We start from the raw sequence: 22,548 nt of genomic DNA on the forward strand, positions 1-22,548 counted from the left end.
TTCACAGGAGTAGGGTGGATCCTAAATACATATACAACATCTCAGGTGCCGAAGGCCAGGGTAAAGAGGTGTGTCTTTAGCATTTGCCAAAAACTACTGCAAAGGTGCAAGATGTACCTCTGTAGGGAGGAAATTACACAACTTGGGCTGCTGCAGAGAAAGGCTTCTTCTGGGCCACCATCCCCTGAATTTCTGAGGGTGCAGAACTACCAAGAAGCCCCCAAAATAATGCACTGACTGTGCCACGATGGAATGAAAGAAGCTGTGTTTACCTAGCAACTTGTGGTACCTTCCCTTCTGCAGCTGCAGAAAGAATTCATCTCTCTCTTTTTTGCTGCTGGGAAAGTCCCCAGGTTAGCCTTTAGTCCCAGCAGGTCATAGTAGCAGGCAGGGAAAGAAAAGGCACCCCACCTCCACAAGGACTCCCTGGGAGGAGTCTGGACTCTTGTGCGGCAGTGCCATGAACATAAAATTTGACCAATGGCTCTTCCACCTGTTCTTTCTCCATCAGTCAGGGTCAGCATAAGGGGCAGTTTGTGCAAGTGAACAGAAAAGTGTCACAATAGTTCTTGTAGTGTCTCATTTTGTTTGCCCATATCAAAACACCCTCCCAGTCCTCACAGACCTCGCTGAGATAGGGGCCAAGGCTTGCCCCTGGTAGTGGTAACATCAGTGCTCTAGTGCAGGCTGACTCATTAGGCAGAGTGAGGCAGCTGCCTCAGGTAGCCAATACAGGGAGGCGGCAGCAAGATGGTGGAGGACAGAACTATGTGTATCACTTTGCCTGCCGTGTGCTGGCCCGCTGCCCTCAGTTATTGTGAATGACCCTGTCATATCACCAGTCTGTCAGTCTGGTCCACTTCTATATAGGGGTTGGGAGGGGCACCCATCTTTTTCTTTGCCTCAGTTAAGGAAAATGTCTTGGATTGGTCCTGCTGAAGCAGAATTGGTACTCCCTCAATTGTGCCCTAAATTGCAGTTCGTTTACATTGTCCTGTAGAACTCAATAGGAGCCAGGACTCAATGGAAGCCTGTGAGTATTAAGCCAGCCTCTATTTGCATAGCTCCATCCCTCCTTTTTCATAACATTTCTATGGATCCCGTTCCTCAGTCATGGTGGAATGTGATGGAATGCTGAGGCGGGATGAGAGAGGAAAACTGAGAGCTGACTTTTATATCTAACAAGTGGGGACCAGCAACAGAATGTAAAGTATCCCCAGCCCCTAACAGGATTTCATTGTGCTGTTTGGCATCTGCAAGGGGTGTCTGCTTCAGGAATGGGGAAAAGGAAAAAGGATATTTTTTTTGTTTCCCATCTTCCTGAAACTATCATCTCAGGTCAGAGTGGCTTTTGGAGAGAGTGAAAGGGAAAACATGTTTTATTACTTCCCACCATTCTGAAACTGTCCGGTATATTCCAGGGAGGGGGATAACATCATGGGACACATCTCCTTGATCCTATGTGCCAGCTCATCCTCTCTCCAATTTTTATTTTCTTCACAGAGGACACCCTCAGTGTTCCATAGGTGCTGGAAACCACTAACCACTAGGTTTCAGCCTCTTCCCTCTGAGGAAGTGGACAAGGTGCTCTCTACTGTGAAGCCAACCACCTGCTTGTTAGACCCTTGCCCCTCGTGGCTCATTATGAGCTACAAAGAAAGACTGAGCGAAGGGATAAAGGCAGTGGTAAATGCATCCTTAGAGGAGGGTGCAATGCCACTAGCCCTCAAGGAGGCGGTAATAAAACCCATCTTGAAGAAGCCCTCCTTGGACCCCCAAGAGTTGAACAACTTCCGCCCAGTCTCCAATTTACCATTCTTGGGCAAGGTGATTGAGCGAGTGGTGGCCAAACAGTTACAGACACACTTGGATGAAGCAGATTATTTAGATCCATTCCAATCGGGCTTCAGGACTGGACATGGAACTGAAACAGCCTTGGTCGCCCTGGTGGATGATATGAGGAGGGCGTTGGATAGGGGAGAATATACCCTCGTCCTCCTGGACCTTTCAGCGGCTTTTGATACCATCGACCACGGTATCCTTTTAGATCGCCTGGAGGGATTAGGTATAGGGGGCACTGTTTTACGGTGGCTCCGTTCCTATCTCTCAGACAGTCATCAGCGGGTGGCATTGGGGGATGAGTTTTCAGACCCTTGGCCTCTCACTTGTGGAGTGCCACAGGGTTCTATCCTCTCCCCCATGCTATTCAACATCTATGTAAAGCCGCTGGGGGCTATCATCAGGAGATTTGGGCTGCAGTGCCACCAATATGCAGATGACACTCAGCTCTATGGCTGTGGATACCATGTCCAAGTGCCTGGAATCCGTAAGTGGATGGATGGGAAGGAATAGGCTGAAGCTGAACCCCGATAAGACCGAGGTGTTGCTCGTGGGAGACAAGAGAAGATTAGGAGATATAGACCTGGTGTTTGATGGTGTAAGATTACCACTGAAAGACCAGGTCCGCAGCCTTGGGGTCATTTTAGACTCCCAGCTGTTCATGGAGGCTCAGATTTCGGCAGTGAGCCGGGCGGCTTGGTACCAATTACATCTGATACGAAGGCTGCAACCCTACCTTCCTGTTCATCTGCTCCCATGGGTGATACATGCCCTGGTCTCCTCTCGCTTAGACTACTGTAATGCGCTCTACGTGGGGCTACCCTTGAAAACGGTCCAGAAATTACAATTGGTACAAAATGCGGCGGCACGGCTGATTAAGAACAGCCGTCGTCGTGATCACATCACTCCGGTGTTAGTAGATCTACACTGGTTGCCAGTTGTTTACCGGGCCCAATTCAAGGTGTTGATCTTGACCTTTAAAGTCCTATACGGTTTCAGCCCAGTTTATCTGAAGGAGCGCCTCCAGCATCACCAATTATGCCGCCTGACGAGATCAGCCACACAGGACCTCCTCTCAGTTCCACCAACTAAAACAGCAAGGTTGGTACGGACCAGAGAGAGGGCATTTTCAATTGTGGCCCCCACCCTCTGGAATTCCCTCCTGTTTGATCTTCGTCATGCCCCCTCCTTAATTGGTTTCTGCCGTGCCTTGAAGACCTGGCTATTCAGGCAGGCCTATGGGATTTCTGGGATGGGTTAGTTGTTAACGTGTTATTAACTGGAAGAGTGGGTTAGATGATTGATGGTCTTATCTATTTTATATTGTATTTTAGTGTATTAATGTATGTCGCCTAGAGTGGCCGTTAATTCGGCCAGATAGGCGACTCAGAAATAAAATTTTATTATTATTATTATTATTATAATTGCTCCATGGGGGGTGGGGGTGGGAAGGTTTCTGGAGAATGGAAACATCTCCATATAGTCTGGAAAGGGAAGTGGTTTTTTTTAAGTCTCATGGCATGCATTCCCCCCATGCCTCCCATCTAGGATACTATACGCTGTTAGGGTCTTAACACAGGTCAGTATCCCCTCCCCATTCCTTCTCCCTCTCTTCTTTTGGTCTCCTCCAATTTACATGGCATTCTTTGACTCAGTTGACATTTGACATTCCATAGGTCCTGGAAATCACTGAGCAAAGATCCTTTTCTAACGTATTTATTGAGTTTTATTAAAGCTACATCTCGAGTACAGTTATGGCAAGGAAAAGCCCAAGACCAACTAAATGCATGAACACAAAACCAAAACACAACAAAGCCAGGTAAATAATCTGGTGTACAGGTAGGTTATTGCAAGAAAATGGATCCTTGCCAGACTGTGGGGTTTTTTTAAACTTTTTGTCATCTACAAATTAAATACTTTTGCATATCTGCAGAGTCCATTACCTTATTTGGGGGTGACTCTTCGGGCTCAGATCTTTGTAGAAAAGCAGGGTTTACATTTTTTTTTTAATAACAACCACTGGGTCCTTTTCCATGGCATCTGGACCATCCAAGATCAGAGGTGGTGGATAGGCTTTGTCTCTATTGCAACATTGTCTCAGTGGACACAGGAATGAACAGCAAGCATTAATTTATGTATACCTATCTTAAACGCCTTACTTACATGGTTATTACATTATGTTTTTATTTTTAAGTAGCAGTTTCACCCAGAAGCCTTCAAAGCAACTTTGTTTACGTTCTGCTCTTCATCTTTTTTCTGATCTGAAGTTTCATCTCATTCCGTCCCCCGCTTGTTTGCTGCTGTTAGTGGTTTCCTTTTACATTCCATATTCTGTTTACGTTTTTGTTCCTTATTTTTAAATTTTCCTACATTCTATCTTTTATCATAGTTTCGTCTTTCTTGTTCCTTGTATCGCTCTGGTTCTTTTCTTTTTCTGTCGTTTATCTTTGGAATTTGTTCAACTATTAGTGAAATCAACCCAATCTTTCTCTTTTAAGAACTATCTTACATCCCATTTATTTCAGCTAGTATTATTCTTAATTATTCAGCACAGGGGTTTTTTACCTCTTTCAGTCCTTCCTTTCTTGTCCTTTGACCCTTTATTATATATGTTGTTATTTTTTGGTTGTAAGCCTGTGGGCAGTGTCCTGTCACTTCACAAATTTTGTACAGCACTTAGATTTTTAGATACATGGTATTTATTATTACTGGATGGTAAAGGTGTGTCATTCAGGATACTATGAAAGTAGGTACTAAATTTGCTTCCTCATACTGTTGACTTCAGCCATCTATCTGCGTGGCTCCATCCTGAAGTCCACTTCTTGATCATAGTACAGTGTGGACAGTGGAACATTGGAACCATCTGTCTATAGGAGGTAACTTTTGCTGATCTTTGGAGAACATCCTTGCCGGATGAGAGAAACTTACTAAGATTCTTGAGGGGATTTTTTCCTGTCTATATTCCAAGTATGTTGTAGAATTTAGCTGGTATTCTACAAGTTTGTGGCTATTGTGGGACAGCAACATATATAATACGTGGGATTCTGTGCTGACATATATTTTTCTGTATTTTTTTTCACTAAAGCAAGATCAGTTCTTTTCCTCAGATAGATTTGTAGAGTGCATAGGAAACTGCTGATGTTAGATACTGTTAAATATTAACACTTGTGTGATGCTTCTTGTATCCTCATTACCCTGCCTTACACAAGGCCATTGGTCCCTCTGGCCCAGTGTTGTCGTAGTTCTCCAAGGTCTCAGGCAGAGGAGGGGTCTTTCCTATCATTTGCTACCTCATCCTGATTTATCCAGCACCTAATTTGTGCTGCAGACAATGCAGAAACAGCTCCCTTTTTATAGGGTATGGGTGTTTTGAAGCTTTCTCCATGGGGGCCCAACCGGAGAGTAAAAGTGGGTCTCAGTTCTCTAATCACAGCTTCAGCTGCGCTCTATGGTGTTTATAGACTCCATCCCTCCTTTAGCAATCAGATTAGGGGTAGCAGCTTAAGTTGCCAAGGCATCACACACTGAATGGCTGCCATGGCAACCAGGCCTACAGGCCCCTGGGGCCAGCAACCTAGGACAGATGGCTGTCATGTGGGAAAGGGGGTCAAGGTGGATGGGGGTGGAGAATATATCCTGGGGGTGCGCATATCTCAGTCTAATTCCCAGCCCCATGCTTTCTCCCGCCAACATATGTTTGTTTGCAAAAGTGGGAGAGTAAAGGGGGGCAAATCTCATTGTGTGGTTCTAAAGAGGATAGAGAGTGAGGATCATCCCAATTAAGGGCTTAGAAGGGCTAAAGTGGGCCAGAGCTTGAAACTGATACCAGATTAGGCGGTGTGATCCCAGCCTGTGGGTAACTGGGGGAGCACAATACCTTGTCTAGAGGAACAACAGGAGGAGGCTGTTCCAAAACTGAGAGCTAAGAAAGTCTGTGCAACAACTCCCCAAGACCTTCCTACCTAATCTTTCTGTTTTACCTTTCTGGTGACAGAAGAGCCTTTCAAATTGCACACTGTTTAAACATTTGGTTTTTGAAAAGATGTATAAAAACTTTTTTTTCTGTATTACTAAAACTTCCTTGGTAGTTTTGGTTTTAACACTTCTTCCTAAGAAGCTTGGAATTGCGTTTTAGTCTCATGAAATCTCTATCTTCGCAGAAGTCTAACTTCATTTCTATGCAGCCTTTCTTTCATCACGGGACTCAAACGATGACACTGAGAGCTAGCACCTTGTCACTTGAGAGCTAATGAGTTTCAGCATTTGAGTGGGAACTTGAAGTGGCGGTTCTCAACTTTAAGCCCAATACTGCATTACACTGGCTCCCTATCCAAGATGCACATATTTGAGTTAAAGTAGCTTTCTTGAACGTAGCGCCCACCAGGCAAAACATCTGCAGGCCACTACGCTGGGGAAAGATGGCGTAGAAATTGTCAAAATGCTGCCCTGGGCTCTTTCTGGGAGGAAAGGCGGTGTATAAATTTAATGATAAATAAAAAAAATAAATTCAGGTGCAAAGAATAGTAGGATTCCTTGCCTTCTAACAGTTGTGTGTGTAAAAAAGGACATTTCAATAGATGCAGCTTTCCTCCTCTCTGCTTTGCAGGCTGCACCTGCCAAATCTCCCTTTTCTGCACAGCTATTAAGAGGGAGCCCTGCTACCATCCTTTGCATATGGACATCCTGCTTCCAAGTGGTGTTTATTTCTTTGACATTTCTCTGTGGGACAGCACAATGTTCTGCAGATGCAGCCATGTCCACAGAGCATATCCTCCGCCTGAAAGTTCTTAAAGAAACATGCACCATCTCTGGAGCAAAAGGAAAAAACCTAGCACAGCCACTATCAGTTGACTCAACATAGACTAAGTTTGGTTTGGGGAAGAAAAACACATTTTTGGAGGTCTACCTCTGTCAGTTCCATCCCTTTCTCTCTCATTTCATTCTGCTATGTCATTCTCTGGTTACGTAATGAATTACATTATTTTTTCCTTTACACATGCTGTCTTTGTGCTGAGAAGCATATGACACTCTGTTATGTTTAACTGGACTTCCAAAGCTTTAAAAAGTGTTATAAAAATTAAAGTGGGTGTAGTGAAGAGCAGCAAGAAGGGTAGGGCACAAAAACAAGTCCTTACGTAAGGAGACATGGGGTGCGTTGGTGCTCCCCATGCATGCAGATCTTTCACAACACCCACACGATGTCATTGGTGACATAGAAATGCCAGCCTATAATTTCCCCCATTGAATCCAAATTTATCCTTTTGCCAGTGACCTGTTTGCAATTTGGTCTGTTTATAATAAGAAGTACCTGTATGGAAGCTCCTGTGCATCATGAACTTGACTCTGCATATCTACTCAGAAGTAAATCCCACTGAGTTCAATAGAATAGACGTGCCAGGTAAGGAGAACGCGGCCCAGACATGTAGTGGCTGTGCCGCGTTCTGGTCCTTTTCATACCCGCAGGGTTGTTGGTTGTCCTATCAGCCAACTCTCAGATCTCCAGTTGCTGCTTCTTAATGCCAGATCGGTACAAAATAAAACCTCCCTCGTCCATGATTTGATTGTGGACGAGGTGGCCGATCTGGCATGTATAACCAAGACCTGGGTGGGCGAACAGGGAGGAGTTAGTCTCTCCCAGCTCTGCCCACCGGGGTATCTGGTTCAGCATCATGGTAGATCTGAGGGTCGGGGAGGTGGGGTTGCTGTGGTCTATAAGAGTTCCATCTCACTCACCAAGCACCATGTCCATGCAATCACTGGTCTGGAGTGTTTGCACCTTGTGTTGGGCCAGAGGGACAGACTGGGAATCCTTTTGGTGTACCGCCCACCTTGCTGCCCAATGGCTTTCCTAACTGAGCTGACGGAAGTGGTCTCGGAGATACTGTTGAGATCTCCCAGACTATTAGTACTGGGAGATCTCAACATTCATGCTGAGGCTACTTTGTCTGGGGCAGCTCAGGACTTCATGGCCGCCATGACAACCATGGGGCTGTCTCAATATGTTAGTGGCCCAACACATACATCGGGGCATACTCTTCACCTGGTCTTTGCTACTGGACATGGGGATAGTGATCTGGATGTGGGGAGTTTTACATCTCTCCCGTTGTCATGGACAGATCATTGGTTGCTGAAGTTTAGACTTTCAGTAGCCTTTTCCCTCTGCAAGGGTGGGGGACCTATTAAATTGGTCCACCCCCGGAGACTAATGAATTCTGAAGGTTTTCAAAAGGCTCTGGGGGTTTTTCCGGCTGATAAGACTGGCGCTCCTGTCGAAGCCCTGGTCGATCTGTGGAATGCAGAGATGACCCAGGCAGTGGACACGATCGCTCCTGCGCGCCCTCTCCTTTGTAGAGCTCATACAGCTCCTTGGTATACTCCAGAGCTGAGAGCGATGAAACAAGATAGGAGGCGGCTTGAGCGGAGATGGAGACGAACTCCCGACGAATGCAATTATGAGCTGGTTCGTGCTTCTACTAAGCTCTATGTAGGAGCGGTGAGGGCGGCAAAAAAACAACATTTCGCCGCCACTATTCAGTCACCTTTCTCATGCCCACGGGAGCTTTTTAAAGTGGTTCGTGGCCTACTTCATCCAGGCCTACAAGATACGGCAGATACATCGGTAGCTCGATGTAATAAATTTGCTGAACACTTCCAGCATAAGATCTCATGCATTCGCCGGGACTTAGACTCCTATTTAATAGCAGTTAATCCTACTGAGGTGTCCAGAGCACAGTCTTGTCATGTTTTGTTGGATGAGTTTCAGTCGGTTCAGTTCGAGGACGTGGACAAGGTGCTTGGACAGGCTTGTGCGACCACTTCGGTACTGGATCCTTGCCCCTCTTGGCTAATTAAAACTAGCAAGGAAGGAACAGTTGGCTGGGCCAAGGAAGTGATTAATGCCTCTTTACGAGAGGGAGTGGTCCCTGGCTGTCTGAAAGAGGCGGCAGTGAGACCACTCCTGAAAAAACCTTCCTTGGACCCAGAGGATGTCAGCAGCTACAGACCAGTAGCCAATGTTCTGTTCCTGGGCAAGATCCTGGAACGTGTGGTTGCTGACCAGCTCCAGGCGCTATTGGATGAAACCGATTATCTAGATCCATTTCAATCGGGGTTCAGGCCTGGTTTTGGCACTGAGACTGCCTTGGTCGCCCTGTTTGATGACCTATGTCGGGAGAGAGACAGAGGGAGTGTAACTCTGCTGATTCTCCTTGACCTCTCAGCGGCTTTTGATACCATCGACCATGGTATCCTTCTGGAGAGGCTTGCGGAATTGGGAGTTGGAGGCACTGCTTGGCAGTGGTTCCGCTCCTACTTAGCGGGTCGTCTCCAGAAGATAGTGCTTGGGGAACATTATTCGACACCGTGGGTTCTCCAATGTGGGGTCCCGCAGGGTTCGGTTCTGTCTCCCATGCTCTTTAACATTTATATGAAGCCGCTGGGGGCGGTCATCAGGAGTTTTGGAGTGCGTTGTCATCAGTATTCTGATGACACGCAGCTCTACTTCTCCTTTACATCTTCTTCAGGTGAGGCAGTCGATGTGCTGAACCGTTGCCTGGCTGCGACAATGGACTGGATGAGAACTAACAAACTGAGACTCAATCCTGACAAGACTGAGATGCTGTTGGTGGATGGTTTCTCTGATCGGATGGTGGATATATACCCTGTCCTGGATGGGGTTACACTCCCCCTAAAGGAACAGGTGCGTAGTCTGGGAGTCATCTTAGACTCTTCCCTCACACTTGAGGCTCATGTAGCCTCGGTGGCCCGGAATGCGTTCTATCAACTTCGGTTGGTAGCCCAGCTACGTCCCTATCTGAGTAAGGAGGACCTCTCATCAGTGGTACATGCTATGGTAACCTCGCGTCTGGACTACTGCAATGTGCTTTACGTAGGGCTACCTTTGAAGACGATTCGGAAGCTACAGCTAGTGCAAAATGCGGCGGCCAGACTGCTAACAAGAACTAAGCGGTCTGAGCATATAACACCTGTGCTAGCCCGTTTGCACTGGCTTCCAATATGCTTCCGGGCCAGATTCAAAGTGTTGGTACTTACCTATAAAGCCTTATACGGCGCGGGACCACGATATCTGTCGGAACGCCTCTCCCGATATGAACCGGCCCGTACACTACGGTCTACTACGAAGGCCCTCCTCCGGGTTCCGACTCATAGGGAAGCCCGGAGAGTGGTGACAAGATCTAGGGCCTTCTCAGTGGAGGCCCCCGAACTGTGGAATGGTCTTTCTGAGGAGGTGCGCCTGGCGCCGACACTATCATCTTTTCGGCGCCAGGTTAAAACCTTTCTCTTCTCTGAGGCATTTTAATTCCTGTTAATTCTAAATTATTATATTTTGATTTTAGACTGTACAGTTTTGTGTACAGTTTTGTGTTATTTTTATTGTATTTTTAATGTTCACCGCCCAGAGAGCTGTTGCTAGTCGGGCGGTATGTAAGCTTAATTAAATAAATAAAATAAATAAATAGGACTTACTCTGCAGTTAAGGCTGCAATCCTAAGCATTTTTGCTAGGGAATAAATCTTTTGAATACACTGGGTCTACTGACAAAACATGCACAGGATTGTGCTGAAAGCAGCTATGTAGAGAGAGAGTCAATTACTTGAAATACAAGTTGAAAATACGGTGTTTCAGCAAATGAGTCTGTATTACAGAATGGATGTAGCCCTTCTGCAAAAGCATCAATTGGCAGCTGGAAGCCCAGCGGGAGAGGGCAGAGGTTGTAGAAAAACGTGCACACGCTCACCTACATTCTATCAGTCGGATATCTCGACTGTTGCAAGGGCCTCCATCTTAATGGGTGGAGGAAACTTTTCAAGAGCCTAGAACTGGAGGAGAAGGGAGACTTGAGGGCTTGATTCCACATAGAGTGACCTCCACTCACTCACAGAATGTTGTGTGTGTGTGTGCTGCTTTTTTTGTATTTTAGTTTTTAGTTTAAATGCTTGTTGCTATTTTACTTGGTTGTTCAGAGTTTTCTTCGTTTAAAGTATTAATGTTTAGTATTTGTATTATTTGTACACCTCAAAATGCTTTTGATTAGGTAAGATATAAATATATTAAATGAATAATAACCAAACCCCTGTATTCTGGACTAGATTCCAAACACTATTACATGGGTAAGTAGTCCCATGTATAATGCATTGCAACTGTCTTATTGATGTTACCTAAGCATGGATCACTCAGACTTTCTCAGAAAGTGCTGGTGCTCCAACCAAAGCCAGTGAAAGACTGAAGAACAAAGGGACTGAAGGTATCAACACAAGAGTGGATCTGAGAAATAATTCATGCCAATTTTTTGCAGATTATGCAGATGTTCTCAATAATACAATACAATAAAAGTACATATGTCTGCCTGTTGTGTGACTATCAGTCTCTTTTTTCTGTTACTCAATTACTCTTTCTGCCTGTCTCTATCATAGCTGCCTTTCTGTAAAACTTGGGGCTGCTTCACAGATTGCATTTATAGGTGTACACCTAAGTGAATTAAACAAATATGTGTTGCAAAGGCTGCACCTTCTTCTTGTGTATGCTCAGTGGCAGACCTGCATTTGCCTCTGTCTAACATGAGTCCCATGGGATGACTGCCATGACTGGAATATAGCAATGGAAGGATAGAACTTCTTCAAAAAGAACAGAAGGAATAAAAAGGGAGGTGGAGTCACACTATATGTTAAAAATATATATCCCTGCACAGAAAAACTGCACAGAAAAACTAAAGTTGAGAATGAGCTGAGGTTAGCGAGGGATGATAAAGCAACAAAAAAGCTTTCTTCAGGTATGTCCACAGTAAAAGACAGAGAAAAGAAACGGTGGCACAGCTACTCAATGAGGATAGCAAAATGATGATGACAAAGAAAAGGCAGAAGTGCTCACTTCCTACTTTGGCTCAGTCTTCTCCCAAAAAAGAGCCTATGACCCTCCCGGGAAACATGAAGTAAAAGAGGCGGAATTGGAGCTTGAGATTGATAGACAAATGGTCAAGGAATACCTAATCACTTTGAATGAGTTCAAATCTCCAGGGCCCGATAAACTGCATCCTAGAGTATTGAAGGAACTGGCTGAAGAACTCTCAGAACCACAGTCTATTATCTTTGCAAAATCATGGAGGACTGGTGAAGTGCCAGATGACTGGAGGAGAGCTAATGTTGTCCCTATCTTCAAAAAGGGCAAAAAGGAGGAACTGGGGAACCACAGACCAGTCAACCTAACATCAATCCCTGCAAAAATTCTGGAGCAGATTATAAAGCAGTCAATCTGTAAGCACCTTGAAAGCAATGCAGTGATTACTAGGAGCCAACATGGATTTATGAAGAACAAATCCTGCCAAACTAATCTCATCTCATTTTTTGATCAGATAACCTCCCTTGTAGACTGTGGGAATGCTGTGGACATAATGTATCTCGACTTCAGCAAAGCTTTTGACAAAGTGCCCCATGATATTATGATTAGCAAGCTAGCTAAATGTGGGCTGGATGAAACAACTATCAGATGGATCCACAGTTGGCTCCAGAATCGTACTCAAAGAGTGCTTATCAATGGCTCCTTCTCAGACTGGGCAGAAGTAACGAGTGGGGTACCACAGGGCTCAGTCCTGGGCCCAGTGCTCTTTAACATTTTTATTAACTACTTGGATGAGGAGGTACAGAGCATGCTTATCAAATTTGCGGATGATACAAAATTGGGGAGGACAGCTAATACCATAGAAGACAGAAACAAAATTCAAATAGTCTTGATAGGCTGGAGCATTGGGCTGAAAACAACAGAATGAAATTCAACAGGGATAAATACAAAGTTCTACACTTAGGAAAAAGAAACCAAATGCACAGTTATAAAATGGGGGATACTTGGCTCAGGAATACATGTGAGAAAGGTCTTGGAATTGTCGTTGATCACAAGCTGAATATGAGCCAACAGTGCAATATGGCTGCAAAACAGGCAAATGCTATTTTAGGCTGCATTAACAGAAGTATAGTTTCCTAATTGTGTGAATTATTAGTTCCCCTCTATTCAGCACTGGTTAGGCCTCATCTTGAGTACTGCGTCCAGTTCTGGTCTCAGCACTTCAAGAAGGATGCAGACAAATTGGAACAGGTTCAGAGGAGGGCAACAGGAATGATCAGGGGACTGGAAACAAAGCCCTATGAGGAGAGACTGAAAGAACTGGGCATGTTTAGCCTGGAGAAGAGAAGACTGAGGGGAGATATGATAGTACTCTTCAAGTACATGAAAGGTTGTCACAGAGAGGAGGGCCAGGATCTCTTCTCAATCATCCCAGAGTGCAGGACATGGAATAATGGGCTCAAGTTGCAGGAAGCCAGATTTCAACTGGACATCAGGAAAAACGTCCTAACTGTTAGAACAGAAAGACAATGGAACCTAGAGAGGTAGTGGGCTGTCCAACACTGGAGGCATTCAAGAGGCAGCTGGACAGCCATGTGTCGGGAATGCTTTGATTTGGATTCCTGTATTGAGCAGGGGGTTGGACGCGATGGCCTTATAGACCCCTTCCAACTCTACTATTCTATGATTCTAACATGTGAATTGGCCCAGAACGGATGTGTAATCTGCCCTATTCACAAAGTAGTGATCATTTTGCTTTCCTGCTTTCCTACTGGTGATACTTTTGGACAGGGCTGAGTTGAGTTGAAAACTGAAGCGGACTACCAGGTTTCGGAGAACTTGGATGCCTGATTCTTATGCTGTGTGTACAGAATCATCTGTGGCCCAGACACAGGCCAGGACATTATTTCCTGCTAATAGTCGGGCTACACAGAATTGGGGAGAGCAACTGCAAACCGTGTGATGCTGAGCCATTTTTTGAAGAAAGCCCTTGGCAATGGCACATTTATGTACCTAGGATACAATAGACAAAGGGGATTGCACCCCCTCCCCAACTCCAGAAAGAGAGAGGTGCAACCTGAGCTAGAAACCCCCAAAGCAAAAGCCCAGTCTGGAGAGGCCAAGGTGTCTGACCAAGAACAGGTCTCTATAGCCTTGATTTTAGATGTTGAAATCCCAGTGATATTGAAAGAGCCGCAGCTCCACCAGCAGAGAGCCTGTTCATGCAATCAGTTTGAACATATTGAAGTCAATCAGTCCAGGATGATTTTTTCAATGCTCTCGGATGCATCCCATCATATATCCCACAATGTGGTTAAGTTACAGAGCAGGCACATGTTGGAGCATGCACAGGAGGATCAGCACACCAGTACTGTGAAAACCCCATCTTGTGTTGATTTCAAGATGTTTTTAAAATGGCTGTATGAATTGGCATTGTGGAGTGCAATCTGTAAGCCAAAGCGCCTGAGTTCTTTTCCTATCTCACTTTTTGCGTTTTGATGCTAAGTTCTCAAAACTACTCTACATATTGATAGTGAAATCAGAATGGCAAGTCATTGATTGCCTTCAGAAGCAGAATTAATGGCAGGCCTTGCAGGGCAGTAAAGCGTTTTTCTTTTATGATATCCAGCTCTGGCCTGAGGCTAGAGATAATAGCCTGATCAATAGTTTGTCAGGGAGTCACTGCTCTGCTACCAGAACAGCAGTCTGCTGGAAGGCAAAGGGGAACTGCTGCTTGCCCAGAGCCTTTGTGGCAATCGGGACAAATGTCCTGGGAAGAAATTTAGTTGTGCCAGTATGTCCAGGGGTGGGTGGGGGTGGAATGGGACCTGTAGAGCCCCAGAGAAGATGGACTATTCTTCAGATGCAGCTTGCGACCAGGCTGATTTCCCCATCACCACCATCAACTCAAAGGAACAGACTATTTTTGAATAAGTATATATTTTAATAGATTCATTTATACAAATGAAAAAATGGTGACAAGCACTATTTTGAAGTTGCTCAAGGCTGTGATATCCGTGGAGTGATTGGGAATATATAGTTAAGCTGGGAACTGCCTTAAATTTTGAAGGGCTGTGCCTGAAAGTGTGTGGAAGTTCATAGGACATGGTAGGAAATCAAGGCGTAGCACCTTTATTTTCCCCCCAGCCCAGTCAGTAGCATATTGAAATTCTCATATATTCAGATCAGCATATACAAAGGAGCAATGGGAAGATTTTTCTTCTTAGTTGTATTGGTGCACACTCATCCTGGTAGCTTTCGTTTAGGGATCAGTGGAAGCCCCTACCCTAATTTCATATGCCTGTGGGAACCCTGCACATGCTCAAAGGCACTCTCTCTCTTTTAATTTTCACTTCAATACTGAGGCTACTGAACATTGGTATTGCTCAGTGTTTCAAATTCCATGAGGATATAGCAGGATTGGTAACTCCAGTTGTGTATGCAAAGAAACATGTGGCTCATCTGACAAGACATTTGTACGTCTGATGTATTTGTAAATGCAGAAGGGTGTTCTCCATGTCTGTCTGTCCTCAACTCTAGAATTCCCCTGATGACTCACCAAAGCCTGAGTCTTGGTTTATAAGCAAGACTGATTTTTTGTTTGCTTTTTGATGGCCAGGGAAGATGCTGTAACTAGCGTAATTTGTGGTTTTATGATTTAACGTATTGTCTCCTGTCCTGAGTCCTTGGCATGGAATGGGATATGAATGAAATAAACACAAATTGCATAATGAATAGTTGTGCACATTGTTAAATGTGTTTCATGTGCAGCACTTCACATGTATTCATTCCCTACATTGGGTGAGGAACCTTGGGCCCAGGAACTAAATATGGCCCTCCAGGCCTTTGTGTCTGGCCCTCAGGTCTCTCAGCGCCATCTGTAGCTTTCTCTCCAAGTCATTTCTGTGCTTGTGTTAGTAAGACAGCAACACCATAGCTGCACTGGGAGTGCGATGGCCCTTGTGGGTTCTTGGCTTGCATGGTGTCTGAGTAATCAGCAGGCAAGTGTCTCTCTTAACATTCCAGGCTATGGGAGAAAGCCAAGATAGTCAAAGGGATTTCTATATAGATCAGAGCAGGAACTCTTTTGATCCATCCAGGCAAACCTATGGTCAGTGTGACCCATCCCATCCCATCGTCTCTGAAGTTGCAAGCGAAAGCACCTAAACTTAACACAGGTTGTTGGATTCAGCTTTCTATTCTTTCATGAAAATAACCCCCTTCTCCATTCCCTCTTGTTTTCAGCAGATAATCAGCACAATGGAGACCCAGGTGTCCAATGGCCCCACAAGCAACAGTTCTCTCCCCAACGGGCCACTGATTAGTGCCAATGGTGCCACTGATGACTCCAAAACTAACCTCATAGTCAACTACCTGCCCCAGAACATGACACAGGAAGAATTCAAGAGTCTCTTTGGAAGCATTGGAGAGATTGAATCCTGTAAACTGGTCAGAGACAAAATCACAGGTAAGACTTGGTATGAGTGTGAGAGACATTTTCTGGCTTAATGTAGACATCACAACAAACTGGTGTGGAGAACACCGAAACAGACTTTGAAAAGCTCCAGCTGGCTCTATTCAAACTTGTTCTTAGTGGACAACAAAATGGCAAATGAGAGTAAAGTAATGCACTCCACATACAGTGGTCAGGTCTGAAGTGGCAGTGACTCACCAGGAAAGAGATCCTGGAGTTGTGGTGGATAGTTCAGTAAAAATGTCAACTCTATTATGCAGCAGCTGTGAAAAAGCAGCCTGAAGACCCAGTCCAGTGAGGAGAGGTTGAGGGATTTGGGTATGTTTAGCATGGAGAAGAGAGAACTAGGAGGCTATATGATTGTCATCTTCAAATATTTACAGGGTTGTCATGTAGATGGAGCAGATTTGTTTCATCTTGGTCCAGAGGCTAGGAGGTAGATTCAGATTGCAAGAAAAAGAGTTTAGGCTAAACACGAAGAAGAACCTCCTGATGATATGAGCTGTTCGATGGTGGACAGTCTGCTTTGAAAGGCAGTGGGTCCTCCTTCCTTAGTGGTTTTTAAGCAGTGCCTGGATGACTACCAGCAGAGATGCTGTAGCACTGGATTTTCTGTATTGGTCAGGCTAGATGAACTTTGAGGTACTTTTCAGCACTGTGATTCTGTGGTTCTATGCTTAGGAAAGAGAACAAGAATAAAACTGCCAGTATTGTAATGCTCATGTACAAATCTGTGGTGCAGAACACTATATAGTTCTGGTTTGCTCACTTTTATTTATTTATTTATTGCACTTGTATACCGCCCCATAGCCGAAGCTTTCTGGGCGGTTTACAGCAACCAAACTTTACAAATAATATTGTAGCGCTGGAAAAGGTGGAAGAAGCAGCAGCAAAAGCGATCAAGGGTGTGGACTGCTTTCCTTGAGAGGAAACGAATTAGCAATAGATTCAGGACAAATAAACAGAAAGTGCTGCTTCATGCAATGCATAATTGCCTTATGGAATTTACTGCCATAAATACCGTGATGGCCACTTCGTTAAGATGTTTTTAAAAAGAGATCAGAGAAATTCAGGGGGATTTCTCAGTGGCTAGTAATGATGGCTATATGGGTCCTCAGGAGTGGTTGGTGAGGAGGGGCAGCTGCCATGCACCTGGCTCCTGGCAACAGAGCCAGGGCCGGTGCCAGGTATGACTGCCCTCGTGTGCTGCCTACCTCTCCTGCTGCAGTGAATGCTGGCTGCGCTTTGCATGCATGCATGCCATCAAACAAGATGGCAGCAGGGCATCAGCCCCTTACGGAAGCTTCGGCCACCATCTTGGTCGAGGGCAGATATGCACGCACAGCATTCCCCACAGCGGAAGAGGTAGATGGGGCGTGTAGGTGGGCCTTGTGAGCCTGTTCAGTTGTATAGGAGGGTGCCTGGGAGCTCCCTCTCTGCAATCCATGGCAGAGTCGGGAGCTGACGCAGATCGCGGAACAGGAACACTACCCTCCCACCCTAAGGAGCTGACTGCCCTCTGGCGCTGGCCCTGAACAGAGCCACTGCTACTTACTGGGCTGTGTGTGAAGTGGTGGAAAGATCAGTGCTGTGCAGCCCTTAGTGCTGTGTGGGCCTCGCCCCTCCAGATATGTGGCAGTAACTCCACTGCTGGGAGGCCAGCTATGTGGCACCCCCCCCACACACATACTGCTGCTAGGGATCGTCCAGATCAGAGGCAGTATGTCCCTAAATGTCAACGATTGCGGAGTGACAGCAGAGCAGGTCTTTAAGACCTGCTTGTGGGCTTTCCAGAAGCATCTGATTAGTTATTGCGGTAAGAAACATGCTGGACTAGGGGGGGATTTGCTCTTATGTAGCAGGCCAGTGCTTATGCAGGTTTAGTTATCGTTTGGTGTGATATCTGAATTGAACCTCTCTGCATGTTGTGAAGGTCCTGAGGAGCTTTGGTAGATCATGAGTGGATGTAATGCTTGGAACTTGAACTCAGGAGTGCTGGCTAGTGTATTTATGCAGGAAGGTGTTCTTATCAGGATTTGATATTCTTTGTATGTCATCATTTAGTCATTTCCTTGTACTTGCCGTGATACCATTTCTTAATGATAAAGCAGGCTGGTTGATAATGGTCGTAAACCATGGATGGACTATTATCGAACTAGTCAGTAGGAGTTCATGTGGGGGGCTGGGGTGGAGCTGCTCTCTAGACAGTGGTGTCGCTGCAGCTTTCCTGGGGCTGAGGGAAGGGCAGGGGGGTGGTGACATTGTGACTGCACACTGGTGTGAGTCCCTGTGGTGTTTTCATGTAGCCCTGACCTTGCTGCTGCCCTGTCCCTCCCTGCAGGGATGGCATTTGACCATACCACATGGGCTGCTACTGAAACTAGACCTCAAGATGCCAATTCAGATTACATTTTGCATTGGCTGTTGCTGGAGTTCATTAAAAGGGGAGGTCAAATCTGAGCACCTGATATTAAAAATGGCAAAGCTACATCAATATACTTAGCACATTTGTACTGCAAGTAAATTTGGCATTCCTCTTTGAAAACTTAATTGCATCAATTTGTGGCTTTGCAGATGGCAGTTCATGTCTTCAAGTGTTTTTGCACTTTGACTTGAGTAAAACATGCATTTGAATAAATAAATAATTAAATATTCCGGCTTCAGACCGTCCAGTCCCCAGAACTAGCTACTTAATTTTTTATTTACTTCTAAAATGTACATACTACCCTTCTGCATAAGATGTTCCCAGACTGACTCAAGAGGGCAGGACCTCTACTTTAACAGATGTTAGGAACAAATTAAATCCCAGGAGCTTTTGTATTCTCCTAACAATCTTATTTTCACAGGAAAATATGTTATGTTGAGAGTTAAGAATTCATCAAAGGGTACTTGGTCAATTTCATATTTGAGCAGGAATTTAAACCTAGGTTTCCCACATGCAATCCCTATACTCTAGATCTCTGGCCCACAGGCCTAGTTAGGCTTAGCAAGAGTCCTAATTTGGCCCTTGAGGCTGTTTCCTCCACGCCCACCTGTCTTATATATATGACATCAGATGTGGGGCAGGTAAGGATGAAGATCTCTTCCAAAAGCAGGGTTTGCAGGTGCCTCCAGGCAGTTGATTGTCAGAATCTGCAAACCTTTGAGCCTTTTGCCTGTATGGTTTGATTTTAGATTGTGTGGATAAAGGAAAACACTTCACCTGACTTAATGATGATGTCAGGTGATTGACCTGATGGTGGGCAACTGCATGTACTGTCAAAACAGCTTGTGGGAATTGGGAAACATCAGGCTTTTAGCAACATTGCTGATCTTTGTGCACAGTTATAAGATGGGGGATACTTGACTCATGCTCATACCAAATGTGAGAAGGATCTTGGGATTGCTGTTGATTAAAAGCTGAATATGAGCCAACAGTGTGATGTGGCTGCAAAAAAGGCAAATGCTATATCAGGCTGCATTAACAGAAGCATAGTTTCCAAATCGCGTGAAGTATTGGTTCCCCTCTATTCAGCATTGGTTAGGCCTCATCTTGAGTACTGCATCCAGTTCTGGACACCACACTTTAAGAAGGATGCAGACAAACTGAAATGGGTTCAGCGGAGGGCAGTGACGATGATCAGGGGACTGGAAACAACGCTCTATGAGGAGAGACTGAAAGAACTGGGCATGTTTAGTCCGGAGAAGAGAAAACTGAGGGGAGATATGATAGCACTGTTCAAGTACTTGAAAGGTTGCCACACAGAGGAGGGCCGGGATCTCTTCTCCATCGTCCCAGAGTGCAGGACAGGGAATAATGGGCTCAAATTACAGGAAGCCAGATTTCCACTGGACATCAGGAAAAACGTCCTAACTGTTAGAGCGACACGACAGTGCAACCAATGACCACGGGAGACTTTGGATTCACTGGGTCAAAAGCCTGCTCCTTCCCTGGATATGTCCCAGAACCGGGTTAGCCTTGAAGCTGTACTGATTTGCCTTTGTATTGGGGTCAGAGGGAGAAAAAATACAAAATAAAGGATGAACAAGTACAGGATGGCAGAAAAAACCCTCCCACAGCCACCTTCTGATATGACCCCAAGTTGCCCATTGGATTGTTCTGCCCAAATTCAAAAAATCCTGGCCATAAAAGTGTCCGTTCCTTACCTGTAGTTCTAAGTCATAACATCAATACAGAATAAACATAGTCTCACCAGATCAAAGATTTACTGGAAACAGCAGCAAGTTCAAAGATAAAGGAATAGTCAGAAACATAGCCAATCAGACACCTAAATTTTTAAACAGTGACCAGGTGGCATAATTTCTAGTGAATCCAGCCATTTTTTTCTCAAGCTCTCCAGTGTAGATTTGAGATTTAAATTCCCCTTTACATGAAGTATAATTAATAATAGAAGCAAGTTAGCAGGTAATGTGTATTTAGCACATATCTATCAATTGAACTGTAGATGGTAAAGTAGGATGTGCCCTTTCACACTTGGCTGTGATAAAAACATTGAGAGGCAGCCTACACAGTAGAAGAAAAATGCCATCTTCATTACACCTAAGTCAGCATTGTTCCACAGGGCTAGGCTTTCTTATCCTCCGCTGAGTATTACCATATAGCTGTTTGTTTCCTCTAAAGGCAAAACTAAATTTGGCATGGAAGTTGCCTGAAAGCATCCCCCCCCAGCTGACTACCATTGTGGGCAGAGGTCTAGATGCCTGCCCCCTTCCCCCTTCTCAGGTGCTCTGCTTCCAGAAGTACGTGGTTCCTTTTTTGCTGAGCTGCCTGGCAGCGCTAGTTCTTAATGCCATAATAAGCTCATGCTTAATCACACTTTGATCATACATTAAGAGGCCAACTTAACGTATATGATTGAGACCTGTGTAAGTGAGCTGGATGGGTCAGGCCTGACTCAGCTATGCCCACCAGAGCAGCACCAGAACAGACTGGTTGGTGTGTGTGTGTGTGTGTGTGTGTGAGAGAGAGAGAGAGAGAGAGAGAGATTGATTGATTGATTGATTGATTGATTGATGGAGTTTCGTCTACTTTAACAAAAACCCTCTTGATCTGGAGGTGGGCTTAGAGGATTTGCACCGGGCATTGAGCCAGAGAGACACTGGGTATGCTGCTGATATACCAACCACTTTTCTGCCCAATGGGCCACCCTTACTGAATAGGTCAAAGTGATTGCTAGTGTGGTGTTGGAGGATCGCAGGACAGTAGTCCTGGATTACTTTAATAGTCACATGGAGGCCACTGGTGGCCCAACTTAGGACTTCACAGCCACCATGGGGCTGTCATCGGTCCAGCACACTGAGCAGGGTACACCCTTGATGTAGTCTTTGTCCCGAACAATGCAAGAGGTGGTCTAAAGGTGTGGGGGGGGGTACAGAGCACACTGTTGTCATGGTCGGGCCACAGTCTGGTAGTAAAATTTGGATTGGTGGTGGCAATTCTCTCCTGCAATGGTGGTGGTGGACCCATTCCAATGGTCCAGCCTGGAGACTGTTGGAACCTGAGGGGCTCCTGAATGCTCTGGGGAATTTTCCAGCAGAGGAAGCTGATGATCCCATTGAAGCCCTGTTCTCACTGTGGAATAGCGACATGAGACAGTTGCCATGGTCACTCCTGAGTGTCCTATCTGACATTGTAGAGCCTGATTTGTTCCTGATGTTTGGAGGAGCTATGGGCTGTGAAGCAAGCCTACAGCACAGGTGCACAAGTCTCCTTGAGAGGTCTACCAAACACTCATTAGTGCACATAATTGTTCCTACTATGTGACAGTGCAGACTGTGAAGAACACACATTTTGCAGCCTGTGCTGCATCCTCAAGCGACTGACTGGAGGAGCTGTTTGAGGTAGTTTAGACCTGCTGATGCACTGTGGGAGAAGGTTCCCTGGAACCCTCAAAGACCTGCTGTGACCAACTGGCTGCACATTTGAGGATAAAGCTGCTTTGCTTGACTTTGGAGAGACCCTTGATTCTGCAGTGGTTGCAGTTCCAATTAAAGTGTCCATTGTCACAACCTGTGATGTATTGTGTGATCACTTTCCATGTATGCAGCCTGATAATGCAGACAAGGTGCTTTCAGCTCTATGCCCAACCATGTGCCCCCTTGATCCCTGTTACTCTTGGCTTAATAAATCTCGTTGTGGATTTAATAAATCTAGTAGTGGACTGCTTGTATCCGGAGCATGGTTAATGCTTCATTGCATGATGCAGTGGTCCCTGTTGCCTTCTAGAGAAGCTGGTACTAGACTCGATTTGGATTAATTGCCAGCCAGCCACAAATACTCCCTTTTTAGGGAAGGTGGTGGAGAGGGTGGATGATACCGATTATCTTGATCCATTCCAGAACAGCTGTGGTTGCCCTAATGGATGACCTTTATAGAGACT

At 45.3% G+C, this 22,548-nt stretch overlaps 1 protein-coding gene across 7 annotated transcripts in view; it reads left to right on the top strand.

The window, feature by feature from the left end:
* The window catches only part of ELAVL3 (ELAV like RNA binding protein 3), an 86,944-nt gene that overhangs the window by 45,071 nt on the left and 19,325 nt on the right, over positions 1–22,548 (top strand). For 5 of the 7 annotated variants that reach the window (XM_061640440.1, XM_061640451.1, XM_061582091.1 and 2 more), the window contains exon 2: positions 15,940–16,162. In XM_061640440.1, the coding sequence (XP_061496424.1) occupies positions 15,940–16,162 (223 nt within the window). The remainder of the gene's footprint in view (positions 1–15,939; positions 16,163–22,548) is intronic. The other 2 variants (XM_061640461.1, XM_061640442.1) reach the window with 1 other exon arrangement.

This window comes from Rhineura floridana, chromosome 1, assembly GCF_030035675.1.
Source record: "Rhineura floridana isolate rRhiFlo1 chromosome 1, rRhiFlo1.hap2, whole genome shotgun sequence".
Lineage (NCBI taxonomy): Eukaryota > Metazoa > Chordata > Lepidosauria > Squamata > Rhineuridae > Rhineura > Rhineura floridana.